At 39.6% G+C, this 19,784-nt stretch overlaps 2 protein-coding genes across 3 annotated transcripts in view; one reads left to right on the top strand and one right to left on the bottom strand.

The window, feature by feature from the left end:
• Positions 1-1,958: 1,958 nt before the first annotated feature.
• Positions 1,959-19,784, top strand: part of LOC129714967 (ADP-ribose glycohydrolase MACROD1-like) — a 614,100-nt gene continuing 596,274 nt past the window's right edge. For both annotated transcript variants that reach the window (XM_055664759.1, XM_055664758.1), the window contains exons 1-3: positions 1,959-2,281; positions 7,053-7,154; positions 19,557-19,673. In XM_055664759.1, the coding sequence (XP_055520734.1) occupies positions 2,044-2,281; positions 7,053-7,154; positions 19,557-19,673 (457 nt within the window). In that variant the 5' untranslated portion in view covers positions 1,959-2,043. The remainder of the gene's footprint in view (positions 2,282-7,052; positions 7,155-19,556; positions 19,674-19,784) is intronic.
• Positions 10,762-11,826, bottom strand: LOC129714968 (RILP-like protein 2). Its single transcript, XM_055664760.1, has 2 exons — positions 11,704-11,826; positions 10,762-11,558 (listed from the first exon to the last, which is right to left on the bottom strand). The coding sequence occupies exon 2, from the start codon at positions 11,530-11,532 to the stop codon at positions 10,963-10,965; it is 570 nt and encodes a 189-aa protein (XP_055520735.1). The 5' UTR covers positions 11,533-11,558; positions 11,704-11,826; the 3' UTR covers positions 10,762-10,962.

The raw sequence follows: 19,784 nt of genomic DNA, 5'->3' as shown, positions 1-19,784 counted from the left end.
GCTGGATTGTGGATGATCAGCCATGATCACATTGTTTAAGTAAGAACTGCAGATGCTGGAAAAATCGAAGGACGACAAAAATGGTGGAGAGACTCAGCGGAATAGGTGATGTTTTGGATCGAGACGTTTTGGGTCCAGTCTCAAAAAGGGTCTCGACCTGAAACGTCACCTATTCCTTCGCTCCATAGATGCTGCCTCACCCGCTGAGTTTCTCCAGCATTTTTGTCTCGCCATGGTCACATTGACTGGCTCGAAGGGCTGAATGGCCTACTCCTGCACCTATTGTCTAGTACAAAAAATAAGGAATTAATACGTTTATTGGCCAAGTATTCACGCAAATTCCTCGTATGTGAATACTTGGCCAATAAGCTTATTAATTCATTCATTCATTCAAAAGACAAAAAGACTGCGGTGGAGGCCAAGTCATTGGGTATTTTTAACGCTGAGATTCGTAGATTCTTGTGAAGGAAGGAACTGTAGATGCTGATTTACACCACAGATCAATACAAAACGCTGGGGTAACTCAGTGGGACAGGTAGCATCTCTGGAGAGAAGGAAAGGGTGAATGGCCTAAGCTGCACCTATGACATGAATTTATGAAGTATGCACTGGAGTAACTTAATAAATCAGGCAGCATCTCTGGAGAACATTGAAAGGTGACTTTGGAATTTTGGAAGGGTGGGGAGAAATAGGTTACATTTTCGACGGATGCAATCAACCTGGCGTGCACAATCAAATAAGATCAAATAGAACAAGATGTCCTACAACTTTAGGTTGTGCGTGCCATACGCAAGAAGAAGGAGAAGATTAAAGGTAGACAAAAATGCTGGAGAAACTCAGCGAGTTCGGCAGCATCTATGGAGCGACGGAAATGGGCAACGTTTCGTGCCGAAACCCTTCTTCAGAACGTTGCCTTTTTCCTTCGCTCCATAGATGCTGCTGCACCTGCTGAGTTTCTCCAGCATTTTTGTCTACCTTCGATTTTCCACCATCTGCAGTTCCTTCTTGAAGAAGATTAAAATTGAACATACACAAAAAAGCTGGAGAAATTCAGCGGGTGCAGCAGCATCTATGGAGCGAAGGAAAAAGGCAACGTTTCGGGCCGAAACCCTTCTTCAGAACGTTGCCTTTTTCCTTCGCTCCATAGATGCTGCTGCACCCGCTGAGTTTCTCCAGCATTTTTGTCTACCTTCGATTTTCCAGCATCTGCAGTTCCTTCTTGAAGAAGATTACAATTGAACATACACAAAAAAGCTGGAGAAACTCAGCGGGTGCAGCAGCATCTATGGAGCGAAGGAAATGGGCAACGTTTCGGGCCGAAACCCTTCTTCAGAACGTTGCCTATTTCCTTCGTTCCATAGATGCTGCTGCACCTGCTGAGTTTCTCCAGCATTTTTGTCTACCTTCGATTTTCCACCATCTGCAGTTCCTTCCTGAAGATTTATTTTACTTTTCTTTTTCATAGAAACGTAGAAATTAGGTGCAGGAGTAGGCCATTCGGCCCTTCGAGCCTGCACCGCCATTCAATATGATCATGGCTGATCATCCAACTCAGTATCCCGTACCTGCCTTCTCTCCATACCCCCTGATCCCCTTAGCCACAAGGGCCACATCTAACTCCCTCTTAAATATAGCCAATGAACTGGCCTCAACTACCCTCTGTGGCAGAGAGTTCCACAGATTCACCACTCTCTGTGTGAAAAAAGTTCTTCTCATCTCGGTTTTAAAAGATTTCCCCCTTATCCTTAAGCTGTGACCCCTTGTCCTGGATGGAGGTGCATACTAAATCTCGTTGCACTGACGTGCAATGACAATAAAATATATTATATTATTATTATATTATATATATATTATATTAAAATTGAACATAATCCGAGACTACAACTCCCAGGGGACCCTGCGCTGGGGACCCGCTTTCCTCGCTTCCAATTGGACGTCCGGGCGAACAGGTGACAGGAAGTAAACCCCAGTCGTGAATACTCTTTAAAAGCAAATTAACAATAATAATAATTCAAGCAGTCGTGCGAGTAAGGCGTCGTCTCCATGCTGATCGGGAGACAGTTCGCTTGTCTTCTGGCCCGCATTAGGGGCTGGAAATGGCGCGCGGGGCCGATGCCCGCCAACGCCGCCGGTTCGAACGGCTCGCGAGGCCAACGGCCGCCCGCGCGCGCGCTGCCGCCGCCGCTGTTGTTGTTGTCCGGCGGCTCCCGCCTCTCCACCGACATGTCCTCGACGGACTTTAACCCGACTTACCCCACCACTGACTGGAAAGTGGCCAAAAGTAAGTTTCGCCCTCCTCCCCCCACCCCCCAAATGGGAAACCACACACACGCAAAAGAAAAAAAAACACAGATGTTATTTTCTGTCCCACAACAAACGTCAAACTTGCTCTTCAGTGAAACATAGACAATAGGTGCAGGAGTAGGCCAAACGTTCAAGTTCAAGTGAGTTTATTGTCATGTGTCCCTGTACACAGTACAATGAAATTCTTGCTTTGCATAAGTCAAGTCAAGTCAAGTCAAGTTTATTTGTCACATACACATACGAGATGTGCAGTGAAATGAAAGTGGCAATGCTCGCGGAACAACAAAACAACCAAACAAATTATAAACACAATCATAACACACATATTATTTTACATAATAAATAATAGAAGGAAAAACGTTCTGTACAGTTAGTCCCTGGTGAGAAAGGCGTTTACAGTCCGAATTGCCTCTGGGAAGAAACTCCTTCTCAACCTCTCCGTTCTCACTGCATGGCAACGGAGGCGTTTGCCTGACCGTAGCGGCTGGAACAGTCTGTTGCAGGGGTGGAAGAGGTCTCTCATGATTTTGTTTGCTCTGGAGTTGCACCTCCTGTTGTATAGTTCCTGCAGGGGGGTGAGTGAAGTTGTCCATAGTGCGTTTGGCCTCGACCGCACTACTCTCTGCAGAGCCTTCTTGTCCTTGGCAGAGCAATTCCCGAACCAGATGGTAATGTTCCCGGACAAGATGCTTTCCACCGCCTCTGCGTAGAAGCACTGGAGGATCCTCGGAGACACTCTGAATTTCCTCAATTGCCTGAGGTGGTAAAGGCGCTGCCTTGCCTTACTCACCAGTGCTGAGGCGTGTGATGACCATGTCATATCCTCAGAGATGTGGACTCCCAGATATTTAAAACAGTTCACCCTATCCACAGGATCCCCATTTATACTCAATGGAGTGTACGTCCTCGGATGATGTGCCCTCCTAAAGTCCATGATCAGCTCCTTCGTTTTTTTGATGTTCAAGAGGAGGCTGTTCTCCTGGCACCAGAGTGCTAGATCAGCCACCTCCTCCCGGTAGGCCCTCTCATCATTGTCTGAGATCAGGCCCACCACCACAGTGTCATCAGCAAACTTAATTATTGAATTGGAGCTGAACCTAGCCACGCAGTCATGTGTGTACAGGGAGTACAATAGGGGGCTGAGGACACAGAAAATAATAGGCATTTACTACAAAACAGATAAATGTGTCCATATACCATGATATAAATATATACACACACATGAATAAATAAACTGGTAAAGTGCAAATAACAGAAAGTGGTTATTAATAATCAGAGTTTTGTCCAGGTTTAATAGCCTGATGGCTGTGGGGAAGTAGCTATTCCTGAACCTGGTTGTTGCAGTCTTCAGGCTCCTGTACCTTCTACCTGGTGTTCAAGTCTGAAGAAGGGTTTCGGCCCGCAACGTCGCCTATTTCCTTCGCTCCATAGATGCTGCTGCACCCGCTGAGTTTCTCCAGCATTTTTGTGTACCTGGAGGAGTAGGCCATTCGGCCCTTTGAGCCTGCACCGCCATTCAATATGATCATGGCTGATCATCCAACTCAGTACCCCATCCCTGCCTTCGCTCCATACCCCCTGATCCCTTTAGCCACAAGGGCCACATCTAACTCCCTCTTAAATATAGCCAATGAACTGTGGCCTCAACTACCTTCTGTGGCAGAGAGTTCCACAGTCAAGTCAAGTTTATTTGTCACATACACATACGAGATGTGCAGTGAAATGAAAGTGGCAATGCTCGCGGACTTTTGTGCAAAAGACAAACAACAAAACAACCAAACAAATTATAAACACAATCATAACACACATATTCTTTATGTGGCAGATTCACCACTCTATGTTTGAAAAATATTTTCTTCATCGGTCCTAAAAGATTTCCCCCTTATCTTTAAACTGTGACCCCTTCTTCTGGACTTCCCCAACATCGGGAACAATCTTCCTGCATCTAGCCTGTCCAACCCCTTAAGAAATGAACGCACAAACACGGCGATAAATCATGTTCCGGATCCGAGGGAAGATTATTTTTAGTTTATTTTTTTTGCTTTGCAGCACAACAGAATATTGTAGGCATAATACGTACAATACACAGAGAGTGGTGAATCTGTGGAATTCTCTGCCACAGAAGGTAGTTGAAACATTCTCTCCACATCCACTCTATCCATGAGAGAGTTTAATGCTTACTGTTTCCAATTAACGCTGCAACTGGTATACCAAAACCCGCACGGTAGGTTAGCCCTGATAAAAAGATTCTAGCTTTCTATTCTAAGGTGACTTTTTGAATAGGTTGTCAGTTTTCTAAAGTACAGCCAATAACATTTGTTTTGCCTTGATAATTATGCATCTTGGCTTACAAATATTTTGAGAGCTTTCCTTACTATAAAGTGCACTGGCAGATTTAAATAATACACCTGGTATTGCAATATAGTGAGGGCTGTCAATGTAAAAGGCACCAAATAAAAGTGTTTTTGTGTAATTAACGCATTCAGCATTGGGCATCTTCATTTCAAATTGATTTGCATAAGATTGCAGAGGCAGGCATTGATACACAAGAGATTGCAATGCTTGGGCAAAAAAATAAAGTACTGGAGGAACTCCAGTCATCAGTCCGAAATGCTAAGTACTTTCCCTGCACAGATGCTACCTTAATTATCCTCATCTAACTCTAAAAGCATAATTATCTATTATTGTAGAAACACGGAACTGCTGATGTTGGTTTACAAAAAAAGACACAAAGTGCTGGAGTAACTCAGCAGGTCACGCAGTATCCCTGGAGAACATGAATAGGTGACGTTTCAGGTCTTTCCGACCGTAAAGGTCCATGTTCTCCAGTGATGCTGTCTGACCCACTGAGTTATTCTAGTACTTGGTGTATTTTTTTTCTCTTTCTTTCTCCCACAAATGCATTTCTAGCTTCCCCTTCAATGCAGGTAATACAATTTTTTTTCAAGCATTCCCAATAGCAGTGAGTTGCAAATTCTGAGTTCCCATGTTCTCAGCACACTTAGGGGAAAGTAGTTTGTTCTTAACCAAGTAGGCAAAGTGGCCCGTATGTTCCACATTCTCTAATAAAGTTTCTGATGATAGTCTTACTGGTAGCTTTTGGTTTCCTTCATCCTTACACGTAGAAACATGTAAAAACAGCAGGAATTGAGCACTCCACCCTTTGAGCTTGCCCAGACATTTAATAAATTTATGGGTGATCTGATTATAACTTCAGTTCTACATTTTCTTTTACTTGTGGTAAGCTTTTGCTCCTTGCTTATTGAGAATCTATCTAAATGATATTCTCTCGAGATGATGCCTGACCCGCTGAGCACTCTGTGTCTTCCATTTTAATAGCTCTTGGCAGACATTAAATCCTGTCAAGCTTTTGAGAGTCACAGAAACCTTTAAGTGAACATATTTGATGAAAACCTAAAATTAGATATTTTAATTGCACTATACAATCACATTTAAATTTATTTGATCCTTAGTTCTCATTGATTTAACTGTAAAAGCAGTTGGGCAAAACCAGTAGTTATAACTCTGCAATGCCCTGGGTTGATTTTCAACTGTCCCTTATCTAGTAAACGACTCTGTTACAGCATTATCTTCTTAGGGCAACTAGGATGTATAATTATGTGTTGATCTTTCCATCAGTGCTTTCATCCTAAAAAATATATATTTTAAAAGGCATGAATGAGCCATTTGAGAGCATCTGCCATTCATTGATCTGTAGTCCTAACAAGGGATCAGATGGTGGGAACAATTGCATGTGTAAATGACTCTGAAAATCTGATCCCTTGTTAGGACTACAGTGTGGAAACAGGCCCTTCGGCCCAACTTGCCCACAGCGGCCAACAATGTCCCAGCTACATTAGTCCCACCTGCCTGTGCTTGGTCCTTACCCCTCCAAACCTATCCTATCCATGTACCTGTCTAACTGTTCCTTAAACGATGGGATAGTTCCAGCCTCAACTATCTCCTCTGGCAGCTTGTTCCATACACCCAACACCCTTTGTGTGAAAAAGTGACCCCCTCGGATTCCTATTAAATCTTTTCCCCTTCATCTTGAACCCATGTCCTCTGGTCCTCGATTCCCCCACTCTGGGCAAGAGACTCTATGCATCTACCCGATCTACTCCTCTCATGATTTGTTCACCTCTGTAAGATCACTCCTCAGTCTCCTGTGCTCCAGGGAATAGAGACCCAGCCGACGCAACCTCTCCCTAAGCTCACAGCCTCTAGTCCTGGCTACATCCTCGTAAATCTTTTCTGAACCCTTTCAAGCTTGACAATTTCCTATAACATGGTGCCCAGAACTGAACACAATATTTTAAATGCGACACAATATTCTAAATGAAAATAGTTACGTTGGAGAGAGGATGCAGATAATTTAACAGAAATATAACTGAACAATTCTGTTTCTTAAAATTTAGGCAATGTAAGTTGTAATTAGCAAACATTTCATTTAAACTTACTTTGTTAAAATCTAGTGTTTGTTTTTGGAATTGCTTCCATCCATGTACAAATTATTCACAGTTGTAATGTCAAGCCCAGAAGAATATATTGATCCTTGAAATACAATGTGAATTTATCTTTGAGCATCTAACTGCAACTAAAGTGCTATCAAAAATTAATAAACAAATAGTTGACTGCCTGATAATTGTTGGGAGCCTGACAAGTGGAAGAAACTAAACTGGAATAATGAAACTCCCAAAAAAGGCCAGAAATTAGTAAAATGCCTTTTTCTTCTTTTCCTTTATAAGAACACTTGGAGGAAAGTGATCACACAGAGAGACGGAGTTACTACAAAGCAGCGAGATTTGTTACCCTTGATGAAATTCAAACATGGAAAGACTTTGCTGCAGGTAAGTAACAGACTAAGATATTAAAAGGCAAATAAACTTGATGGTAATTAAAACAAATAGGACTAGTGATTCCATATGTTTTCTTTCATCCTCAAAATCTGAATTTAAAAAAATCGTATTTTAACCTTGATTGGATTTTGTAGTCACTAAATCTGTGTTGCCGTACTGAGGCATGAAGAAAATAGGGAGAGATGGGTCAACAATTTTGTCTCAGTGTCTTTTAATCAGGAAGTAATTTAGAGAACAAAATAGAAAATGATGGAAATCCTCAGCAGGGAAAGATCAAGGTAGAAAGAGAAGAATACTGTTAATATTTATGCCAGTGATCTTTCATCAAATCTGGAAGAACTCTAACCAGTTTGTAACTAGTTCCTAAGCATAAATAAAAGGAAGCAATGGTGGGAACAATTGCATGTGTAAATGACTCTGAAAATGAACTCATCTTAGCTTAATCAAACATAAGGTTTAGCACTCCACGCTACCAATCCCAGCTGTGGAGGCATTGGTATAGTTGTTTTGTTGTAGGACGCTGATCTTTTTTAAATTCTTGATTGTATGCAAGTTATTTTGCTTTTGTAATGTACTGTGCTTTTGTGTGTAATTTATTGTGCTTTTGTAAGCAATTTATACTATGTAATGTCTTGTTTTTTTGCTGGACCTTGAGTCTGTAATAAATAGTAAGTAAGTAAGTTTGGAGAGCACAAAATTGGATTTGCTTTCGACAACACGATTGTTATTATCAGAGATAAAGAGTGGAAATTACTCAGAAGAACCCAAACCATTCAGTATGTAGTCTACGCTCTCTCCAGAAGATGCACAACATAAAGACAAGTAGAATAAAACCAATTTCATCAACATTACATTTCCAAGTTGACCTCTGCAAAATAAATGTTCACTATATTTTCCTATGAGCTGGCTTGTGATTAAGTAACTTCAGAATAACCTTGTCTAATTCTGGTAACTGAATAGGGAATCAAGTCTAGTTCTCTCAAGTCCATGTTATGGACACTGATACGTCAGTTTCATTATTATTTATACTCCAGCATGTATTAGATAATATTTTTGTCGGCTGGATAACCGAACCCATAAAATTACTGTAATCTTCCCATTGCAATATTGAATTCTCCATCTTTGGGTAACTGTCTGTAACATAACTAGCCAGTTCTGCTTTTATCTGTATTAGAACGCCTTTTCTGCACAAAATATATTGCACTGTAAATGCAATACCAGTGTCTCTACACCAACGCCTTTACTTCCTCAGACGGCTTAGTAAATTTGGTATGTCCCCAACAATGCTCGTTTGGTATGCCTGTTCGCTGGAGCTCGGATTCGGCCGCTGGATTTACCATCACCTGGTGGGGGGCCCAACATCGAAAGCTGGATCGCCTCAACGCAGAGGGAGAACAAGGAGGCAAGAGACAAGGACTTTAAGACTTTTGCCTTCCATCACAGTGAGGCGGTGTCTGGTAAACTAGCTATGGTGGATGCATTTTATAGGGATGCATCACAGCATGGTTAGGGAACAGCTCTATCCAAGACAGTAATAAATTGCAGAGAGTTATAGAAGTAGCTCAGACCATCATGCAAACCAACCTCTCATCTATACTTCATACTGCCTCAAGAGATTCACCACAGAGAGTGGTGAATCTCTGGAACTCTCTGCCACAGAGGGTAGTTGAGGCCAGTTCATTGGCTATATTTAAGAGGGAGTTAGATGTGGCCCTTGTCAAGGGGATCAGGGGGTATGGAGAGAAGGCAGGTACGGGATACTGAGTTGGATGATCACCATGATCATATTGAATGGCGGTGCAGGCTCGAAGGGCCGAATGGCCTACTCCTGCACCTAATTTCTATGTTTCTAAGGATGAGTCTCACCCCGTCGCTCCCTCTTCTCGCCTCACCCATCACGCAAAAGGTACAGAAGTGTGAATACGCATACCTCTAATTTCAGGGACAGTTTCTTCGTTGTTGTCAGGCAACTGAACCATCCTACCACCAACTAGAGAGCGGTCCTGGCTTACCATCTACCTTATTGGAGACTCTCTCACTACCTTTAATTGGACACAAAAAGCTGGAGTAACTCAGTGGGACAGGCAGCATCTCTGGAGAGAAGGAATGGGTGACATTTTGGGTCGAGACCCTTCTTCAGACTGGTTACACTAAAGTGTTATGCCCTTTATCCTGTATCTGTACACTATGGACAGCAATATTATAATCATTTACACTGTACAATACATTATTTTCACTTACTGGATAGCATGCAACAAAAATGTTTTTCAAGCTCAGTACATGTGACAATAATAAACTGAACTAAATAATAAACTTAACTAATTGTGTGCCCATTTGCACTAAGAAGCTGCACATTATTTTGGCTATACACCAGCAAGAGGATAATGTCATTTGACATGAAGTGAAATAAAAATATTTTCAACCCCACCAAACATTTGTTGATATCAATTCAGTTTTTTCTGCTTGTTCCTCAGAATTGCACAGATGAAGAAGTCTCCAATTGGTCTTTGTGGCAAAACTGTACTATTAGTCCCACTGAATATGTATTGTTGCATCATAGATTTTGCTTTCCAAAGTTCTCCTTGACATATCAATCAATCAATCAAACACTTTATTGTCATTCAGAAATACACCAATAAATGCAAGTCTGAACGAAATTTCGTTGCATCTGGCTCACCGTGCAACATAAAATAACAAAAGGATAAAATAGATAAAAAGATAAAATGGATAAAAAGATAAAATAGATAATAGTGGCGGCACATTACATGGAATTCAAGAGTCTGATGGCTCGGGGGAAGAAGCTGTTGCAAAACCTGGCCGTTCTGCTCCTTATACTATGATACCTTTTGCCCGAGGGCAGCAGATTGAACAGTCCATGATGGAGATGTGTGGAGTCCTTTATAATACTGTTGGCCTTAGACAAACAACGTTTGCACGCAATGTCCCCGATTGAAGGAAGAGGTCCCGATGATTTTTTCAGCCGTCCTCATCACTCTCTGCACGGACTTCCAGTCGGAGGCTTTACAGTCCCCAAACCAGACAGAGATGCAGCTGGTCAAAATGCTCTCTATGGTGCCCCTGTAGGAAGTGGTGAGGACGGGATGGGGGAGGTGAGCTCTTCTCATCCGGTGCAGAAAGTGCAACGGCTGCTGCGCTCTCTTAACTAATGATGTGATGTTTTGTAACCAGGTCAGACTGTTCGTGATCTGCAACCCCAGGAACTTAGTGCTACTGACCAACTCCACATCGATGTCATTAATTGTAGTGGTGTGTTGACTATACACTTCCTACAGGGGCACCATAGAGATAGGTTTTTTTTGGCCTTCCATCACAGCAATGTGATGGATGTTTATGTAAAATGTAAATTATGTTGTGTCTTGGGTCTATTTGTTTGTAATGTATGGCTGCAGAAACGGAATTTCGTTTGGACCTCAAGGGGTCCAAATGACAATTAAATTGAATCTTGAATCTTGATTGCTTCAATTGAATGAAACATTGCTGCATTAATAACTTGTGTGTAGTTTACAGGAAAAATCTGCAATTACTGGTTTATTTTATATTATTAAAAGTAGTGACTTGGAAATTAAAAAGACTTCAATTTCTTTTTGCAATCTTTTTATTTCTGCTCCAATTTAAAAACAAACCAGATAATTTACAAGCTGCAAAATCGTGTAAAAAAGTAAACTTCGAAAATTCTTCTCACAACACTATACAGTCGTTTCAAAGTTCTGAAATTCTGTTAGACAATTCTTTTCTATAAGTGCTCATCAAATCTTTCGAACATCCGAGTCCAAGTGGTTTAAGGATGTTTTCTATGTCTAAGAGAAAATAGCTTTTTAATCATAGTTTGTTCACTGCCACTACTCGGACCAGAGTTATTTATTTCTTCGATTTGAGATTCTTTTGTTCCGATTAATCCGTTCTTATAGCACTCAAGTTCTTCTTGTGCAACATGCAGCTGTGCCTTCAGTTTAATCCGTTCATGCAATACATCTCGCAGTTCCTGCAGCGTGAAGCGTGGGCGATCTGGGTCATCGATGTCTACCACAAGTTTGTCCGACCCAACATTTTGTTTTGAATTGCTTGCTGTCTGTTGAAGTTCTCTGTTAAGTCTTTCCGTCTCGGTTCTTAGATTGTCTCTTTCAATTTTCAATGTTTCCACCGTTAAATTGTGCTTGTTCACCAGACACTCCAGCATTTCTAGGACTCTGATTATCTTATATTGCAACTCGGAAACCCTGTCACAATCTTCTGAGCTGCCGAGCTTCATTAAATCGCGGCCAATAATGTAAGAAATATCGTAGACATGTTCAGCTGTGAGCTCGAATGGATCTTTGTCAAATGCTGCTGCGGGATTCGATTCCTCCATCGACCTGTGGTGCCAATCCCCGTTGACTGAAAATGGAAATAAAACCAACTGACCATCTAAAGATGAAGAATTACTATTTCTCAAATGATAGGCTGAAGTAAAGTTTCACCCTTTGAGTTTAATTAATAACCTGCAAAATAAAAAGTCTCGCATTTTCGTTACACTCCTTACCAGAATCGGCTTCAATTTTCACCACTTCCCTTCAGGGCAAGTATTTTTCACGTGACAGGAAATAGCCGGATTATTTGATTGACATTTTTCTGAAGCAATGCAATAATTTGTTTGGCAAATTCTAGTTGCTGAGCAGCTAAATATTTGTGCTTGCTTTTACGTCTCATTGTTCAGCAATCAATAATTTATGCAGTCCTTTATTTTGTTCATATTAATTTACATTCTTGCTACTGCAAGTAAGAATGTCATTGTTCCGTTTCGGAGCATATCACAATTAAGCACTTGACTCGTTTGACACTTGACATTCCACACATTTTCACCCTTCCTGTTGATAGAGCCACATATGTCTTTCAAGAACAGCATCCGTATGTCTATGTATAAGAAGGAACTGCAGATGTTGGTTTAAATCGAAGGTCGATCTCGACCCCGAAACATCATTCCTTTACTCCAGAATGCATGTTCCGCTGAGTTACTCCAGCTTTTTGTGTCTATATTTCTATGTAATTTTATGTAATTTTAACAATAGCCCTACTCTTGCTTTATTCAAGTGTGCAGTATATTTATACTAGCGGACATTAAATATACATTGGAAGCAGGAGTCCGGTGTCATTCAATGTACATGCAGTTCATAGAGGACAGATGAAACGTCCTGTGTGATCTGTGAGAACATCAATGAGAAATAAAGAGGGAATATGGGACTCTTAAGCTCTTTGATTATATGATACTAGATATTGCATTTATCCATATTTTATTGAGAGTAAAGAGGTTGTTTCTTAGCTTCTCACTTTAACATTCTTTATTATCTATCTTTAAACAAAGATTTTATATTCTATATTAAAGGATTTATAAGACCCTTTAATTCTAAAAAAATATTATTACCAGTTTTCAAATCATATTTCCCAGATCATATTTTTTGGGGAGAATCAATCCAATTTCAACCATTAATGTCAGAACACTGTGCCATCTGGCAATCCTCCCTATGCCATTCTTTCACTTTGATATGTAACTGCTGGTTACATATGTAACTTTGATATGCAACTGCGGAGGGCACGGGGAGGCCCTGACCATGGGGAACAATGGAGGAAGAGACTGACTTTGGTGCCTTCCCACACAGTGGGAAACTTTGATTCTGCTGTGTGGGGATGTTTTATGTCAAACCCTATAGTGTGTCGTGTCCCTTTTTTTATTGTATGGCTGTATGGGAATTTCATTTCACTGTGCCATCTGGCACATGTGATGATTAAATCTATCTTGTATCTTGTATCTTGTATTCTATTCTTCAGTTTTGTATTCTTCCCCTGCCCACTAATTTAGTAGCCTCGCTATTACCAAAGGCATATGACAATTTCTTTCTGTAGAAGCTTGCAGTCTGCCATGTCATTAATTAACAATAGTCTTTGATTTTCTAGCAAACCCAATAAGCTTTCTAAACCATCCATTTACTTTAGATTGAATTTACTTACAATTATGTGTCACTTGGTGATTGTTTTACAATCACATGTTACTTGATAAAGTTAGTTGAATCCACTGAATCTTCACTTTTCCACCATCATATTTCACACTTGGCTGAACTACCAAGTAACATAATGCTGATTTGTGCAGACATGGGAACACAGAATACTGGACTGGGGTATCTTCAAATTATTTGGGGGGATTTAGTTGTCACGGCAGTTGGAAGAAGGAACAAATGCTTATAATCATATGATGGAAGGCAGGTTATTTATAAAATATATGAAAATTATTTGCTCCCTTGAAAACTAGTCCAAACTCTTGCAGTGATGTTGTAGGACTGGGATATTTGACATCCAACAACCACAATCAGCTTTCTTTATGCGAGATATGGCTCCCAACACATTAGGTACTTTCTTCTTGAGCCCCATTGATTTCAATTTTACCAGAACTCCACGATGCTACATTTATTTAAATGCGACCTTCCCATCAATGGTAAACTCTTTCACCTCAGCTCAGGAACTCAATTCGTTGTTTCATATTTGGACCAAAGCTGTGCTGAGGTCTCAAACTGGTCATCTGTGAGCTTATTGTTGTTGAGTAAGTGCCATTTGATAGCATTGTCAATGACATATTCCATTATTTTAATGGTGATTGGGATTAGACAGAGGACCAAATGTTTGGTTAGGTCTAGCTTTTTATGGATAGGGCATATGTGGACAATTTTCCACATGGTTGGCTGATGCCATTGTAGTAATTATAGTGAAACAGCTTGACTGACTGGTGTTGTATCTAATTCTGATCTTCAGTACTACAGCCAAAATGTTGTCTGTTCCCCCTACCTCTGCTGTTTCCATTGTCCTTGTCTTTTTTCCAGTTATCACATTGAGTTAAATTAATTTCTGAAAACTGTCTTCTGTCATGGTGGGATTCTCAGGAGGAAACAGATTCACTTCTGCCTGAAGGTGGTGGTAAATGCTTCAGCCTTCTACAATTTAGTTTAGTGATATGGCATGAAACAGGCCCTTTGGCTCAACGAGTCCATGCTGACCATCGATCTCCCATTCACACTACTTCTCTGTTATCACACTTTCTCATCCACTCCCCACACAAATAAAGGAGGAGATATATCGCAAGAGTAAAATGGCAAAAAATACAGGATCAGACAGTCAGAGCCACCAGAAGTATAAACAAGTGTAATAAAACATTAGGAAATGATATGATGGAAAGAATAATGGAACTTAAAGAAATGGCTTTTCTGCAATAGGAGAACATCAGTGAAAATAAAGGGATAAGCAAAACTATAATTGAAGAAGCACAATATAACATAATGGGATTAAAGGCTGACAAGTTCCATGGACCCATTGACCCGCATCGTAGTGTATTAAAACAGAAATAACTGCACAATAAAGAATGTATTGATTATGATCTTCCAAAGCTCTGAAGATTCTCAAAAGATTGGAAAAAGCGTGGGTATAATGGTTTTGTTCAAGAAAGAAGGTATACAGAAATCAAGAAACTAGGCTAGTTTGGCTACGTGGTTAAGAAAAGGATGCAATTAAGGAAGTAATGGTAGGACAGTAAGAAAATCATACTGTAGTGAAACAGGACTATTCTTTGCTGTCTTTACCTTGCACTAAATGTTATTCCTTTATCAGGTATCTACAACTGTAAATGGATTGATTGTAATCATGTATTGTCTTTCTGCTGACTGGTTAGCACACAACAAAAAGCTTTTCACTGTACCTCGGTACATGTGACAATAAACAAAACTGAAACTGAAAGCAGCAAAGATTATAATCGTGTGAATGGGATATTTTCTTCTGGAATTCTTTTGTGGGTGGTTAAAGAGGAATCAGTACATGTAAAGTATTTGGGTTTCTAAAAGGCATTTAACAAGACACCACATGAAAAGTTACTGCGTAAGGAAAAAACTTATGGCATTGGGGATAAATTACATTTGTATGGCTCGAGGATTGAATAATAAGCTGTGACTAATGAGCTGTCACAAGGATCAGTCCCTGAATATCATCCATTAACAATCTACATTAATTACTTACATACAGGCTTGGGAGTCATTTCTTATTTCTTATATTCTTATACACTGCTGAATTGCCCCAGGTACTACTTGAAACTTATAATGGAATCTTTGTTACTATGTATCTTACGTAGCCTTTCTGCCCCCATTCTGTATGTGGTGTTTTTATCCTAAACAGTTATTAATCAGGCACAGAATTCAACTACTGACCATCTTATTTTCCCTCATCTGGATGTTCATAAGTTGCTGTCAGCAGCGGGCAGTAGTATATTGGCAAAATCTTTTGAAAATCTGTTTAATTGAATCTCCAGGACTAATAAGAACTATAAAAAATGTCAAATAAAATTATACTGTCAAATACTTAACTCAATTTCCTCCATTTAAAAAAGGAACAATGATGACTTATTTTGCAGTAATCTGAGCACAATCTAAACTGTGAATGCCTTCTGCATTTGTATCTTTAGTGAGTGAAAATATCAGTATTGGATAATTATGAATGGGTAAAATAAAACATGTATCACTTGAATTGTGTCAGAAATGATTTGGTTGTCAGTCTAGTCTATCACAAACAAGGTGTGTACTCTGATATTGTATGGCACTGGATTTATATTGGTCAGAGCAAGGTGGCAATTGCTATTTCTTCTTCCTGTAGACATAGGCAGAATGTTGATAAAAATACAACACCTTTTGTGATCATAATTGTTTTCCTGGTGTCAGCCTGTGGGCCAGATTATTTGAATTGAAATTAGGGTCTTTACATTTCATTGTATTACTGTCTGGTAAATGAAACACCTTCAGAAATAATGTTGCTCCCCCATCCCCCTTCAGAAGGGGAAGTTCATCCAAACAAAGAATACCAGTTTAGATTGTATTGTCATGTTTTACATTTGTGCTCAACTAGTTATTAGGTGATCATCTTAGGGATTACAACAATTTATTTGATTGCTTTTGTTGAACCCCGACGTTCACTGCAAATATAATTATTATGTGATTTAAAAGCAATCTTAATATTGTTAAGGTGAAAAAATATTCTTGGTGTAGTGTCAATACAACAAATATTGTTTACATTAATTTTGATTCTATATTTCTTATCTTCAATTTTTCAAGCTATCTTTTTATCTCCCCCTTTATATTTATTCTGGAAATTGTGTATGTAAAATTATGCCTTCATATTGAGCATATCTTCACTGAACTCCCTTGTAACACTTTTGTCCAAGTACAGTAGAAAGTATTGAAAGTAGATTAACATGAAATTAGCATGATTTAGGATACAGTCTAATTAATTCAACATCAAGGAATCTCAATTTCATTTTTAAAATACCTCAGGAATAAATCCTAGAATAGGCACCCATTCTAATATTTGTATAACTGTTCAAATGAACTTTTATTGCACTCGCACTAAAGAAAAGGAATTTTACATAAATGTCATAAGCCATTAGAATTTTATTAAACTATTTAATGAAATGCAAAATGAACACTGGTTTTACTGCTTACAGATTCATTTGTATCACTTGGTAATGATCAATAGGTTTCCAGAGTTTGGTAAGCGTTACATAAATGCTTGTAAAGACATTATTAATTTGATCAAATTGCTTATGGAAGGTTTAACAGAAACCACGAAGAGAATCATTCAGATGTGGTTGAAATTACTGTCTTAATTAGGAGACTTCACAGTCCTTGAAATTAAAAAAAAACTTCTCCTTCAGAAATTGTTCATAAAGAGCAGAGATTTTATATGGACTACTTAATAGGTTGATATTGGAGAGCACTATGTTCCATGTGGTAGATTCCATGCAGTACATTTTTGAGGAAATAAATCACGTAATTGTGTTTATTGCCTAGGTAAAATTAATTTTAAATTAAGATTAAGGCTCAATGTGTGTATACTGTCTGTTACAGTAGTGTTTGGCCAACTTCTTTGCATGTGAGTTATTTAGTCGCCCAACTTTAAAGCTGCTGTTTTTAAATATAGTTACAGGTTCTTGGCACTCCAAAGATACCATTTGATGGAGTACAGTAGATGAAACAATGATTATAGGTTTTCAGTTTTAAAGTGGTTCTTTTTTAAAGAATAGCTTCTTTATTAGTTTGCCTAGTAAATCTATAGATATTTAGAGAATGTGCTCTGGTAATAGTGAATTCTGCACTCTTTGCAAATTCGGTATTAGAGAAAACAAGCATAGAAGCAGACCTTTTACCAGTCCAATTTAATTTACCAGCAGTTGATTCCTGCATTATCATTGCTACAGCCAGGATTTTGCCATAATTGCCATGTGCCTTTTCATGCCTTTTTTGACGATTTCACCAAGATAACGCCTTTTTCATGATCGAGTGCCCAAATCAGCCTTTTTTGGCCGTTTTGCTAAAAGGTCGTGCTATGTTCTCTAATTGTACAATGGTGTTTTCTATGTTAACACGTTAATATTAATGTTATTATTAACATGTTAACAGTATAACTTACAAGAAAATTTCCATCACCGGGGCAAAATCGGGGGCGCCACCGTCAGTCGTTCATTCGTTCGTGCCACTGCCCACTGGTTCAGCCTTCTCCAAGATCTATTTAAAAAAGAACTGCAGATGCTGGAAAAATCGAAGGTAGACAAAAAGCATCTATGGAGAGAAGGAATAGGCGACGTTTCGGGTCAATACCCTTCTTTAGGCTGATGTGGGGGGGGGGGACGGGAAAAAGAAAGGAAGAGGCAGAGACAGTAGGACTAGAAGGAGAGCTGGAAAAGGTGAGGGGGAGGAGGGAGAAGACAAGGGTTATCTAAAAGTAGAGAAGTCAATGTTGATACCGATGGGGTGTAGACTACCCAAGCCAAATAGCCAAGCTTGTCTCCTCACTACATTTACTGCTGGCTCCAGACGCAAACCTGAGTTTGAATGATCTGTGCAAGGCCGTGGGGAGGGGTTTGTTTTCGTGCACTTTTCTGGGCAAGTCCATTCATTCTGCTAACCACCGTTGTGGTAGTAGCACTGTATTTAGCTGTCTCAAGATTACTGTTGTTTTCACTACTTTTGCAATAAAGCTCTTTTGGAAATCAACCTACTGTCTCGACTCGCTAAACTGGTGACCCCCGACGCGCCCAATTGATGTTGGACGCCGATATGCAGGTCGCCGTTGTTCCCGACACCCATCAGAGTGCCGTCAGCCTCAAGCACTTTTAAAATGGAAGGCAAACTAAACTATTTGTATACAGCAGGGACCAGAAACACGTAAACCAAAAGAACATGAGTGTATAACAACTTTTGCCCAAGTCTTCAGTAAGTGCCTAAAATCATGAGCGGTGTGTATACATTTTTCCCAAGTAGAAAATGAGCCACACCATGTGCTTTGGCTCCTTCATAGGCAATGATTAGAGCCAGGATGTTTAGGTGCTAAAAAACTCTGAAATAGGCAGGCAAAATAGGCATAATAAAATGGCAAAAAAGGGGCACGAAAAAGGCATTTATTGACTAAAAAGGCGTATATTTCCACCACCAAAATATGGTTAAAAATGATAATATAATGGCATTCTACATTAAATGACCAAAGTTACCTGGTTGCACGTAATTACTAGCGTTTTTATCAAATTATCTGGTGTTAAACTATGCCCTCTGTCAGACAGAATATGCTTCGGTTGTGAGAAACTTCTTTCTACCTCAGCTGAGGTCACTGGTGCATACCAGAAACAAGCTACCGACTCTATATTCATGTCGATATCTTGTGCATTATAAGTACCTTTGAGAACTTTAGCTATGTTTTGTATTTCTTCAAGATCTTTATTAGCTAAATTCACTCTCTCACATTTTCCTTGCATGTCTTTACCTACATAGCCAGGAATTTTAGGGATATCGTCAGTTACTTTGTTGAAAACCTGCAAGTTTGTTTCACCACGTTTCTCAATGGAAGTGATAGCTTGTGGGAAGTTTGCAAAATTGGAAGCAATAAACACAAGATCCCGGTGGAGGACATATTCACCATGATTTCACTGATGATCCTGACTGCAGCAGATTCTTCTTCTTCAAAACAGTTGACGATTTATTTTATCTTTTCATAATTTGCTGCATAGTAGACTACAGCAGGGAGCCGTGTACATCACCTAATGCCTTAAGACTACGCTACCAAGCTCTCCATCTCCTTTCTGAGCTGTGTCATCATTGTTTGAGATCTGTCCCCAATACGGTGTGATATCGTAGTTGGTGCCGACATGGTGCGCCAAAGTGTTGCACTGTTTATCGCATGTTCTATGGAGATTGAGGCCAGCGATCATTTTCTTGGTGTTTCTGTCAGAAAGGCTTTCATTCAGAATATAATTGAAAATCCAGATTTATACACAGTTATGATTTTACATTTTTCCAATTTTTTTAATGTTTTGGTTTGCAGGCGAAAATCTGAAACAGCCAAGAACACATTACAAGAAGAGTGATGTTCTGAATGAAAAGGTTTCACTCTTGCAAGAGGATATCACAAAGCTGGAAATTGATGCAATCGTCAATGCAGGTTAGTTCATTGTCAGGCATACAGTATTATGAGAGTATTAGAGCGAGCACCGAGTAAATGACCAAAACGGTATGGTTTGTAGGTTAACTGGCCATTTTATATTACCCCATG

The sequence above is a fragment of the Leucoraja erinacea genome, chromosome 44 (genome assembly GCF_028641065.1).
Source record: "Leucoraja erinacea ecotype New England chromosome 44, Leri_hhj_1, whole genome shotgun sequence".
In the NCBI taxonomy this organism is placed as follows: domain Eukaryota; kingdom Metazoa; phylum Chordata; class Chondrichthyes; order Rajiformes; family Rajidae; genus Leucoraja; species Leucoraja erinaceus.
The sequence above is the reverse complement of the archived record's forward strand: the minus strand, read 5'-3'. Positions and strand labels throughout refer to the sequence as shown.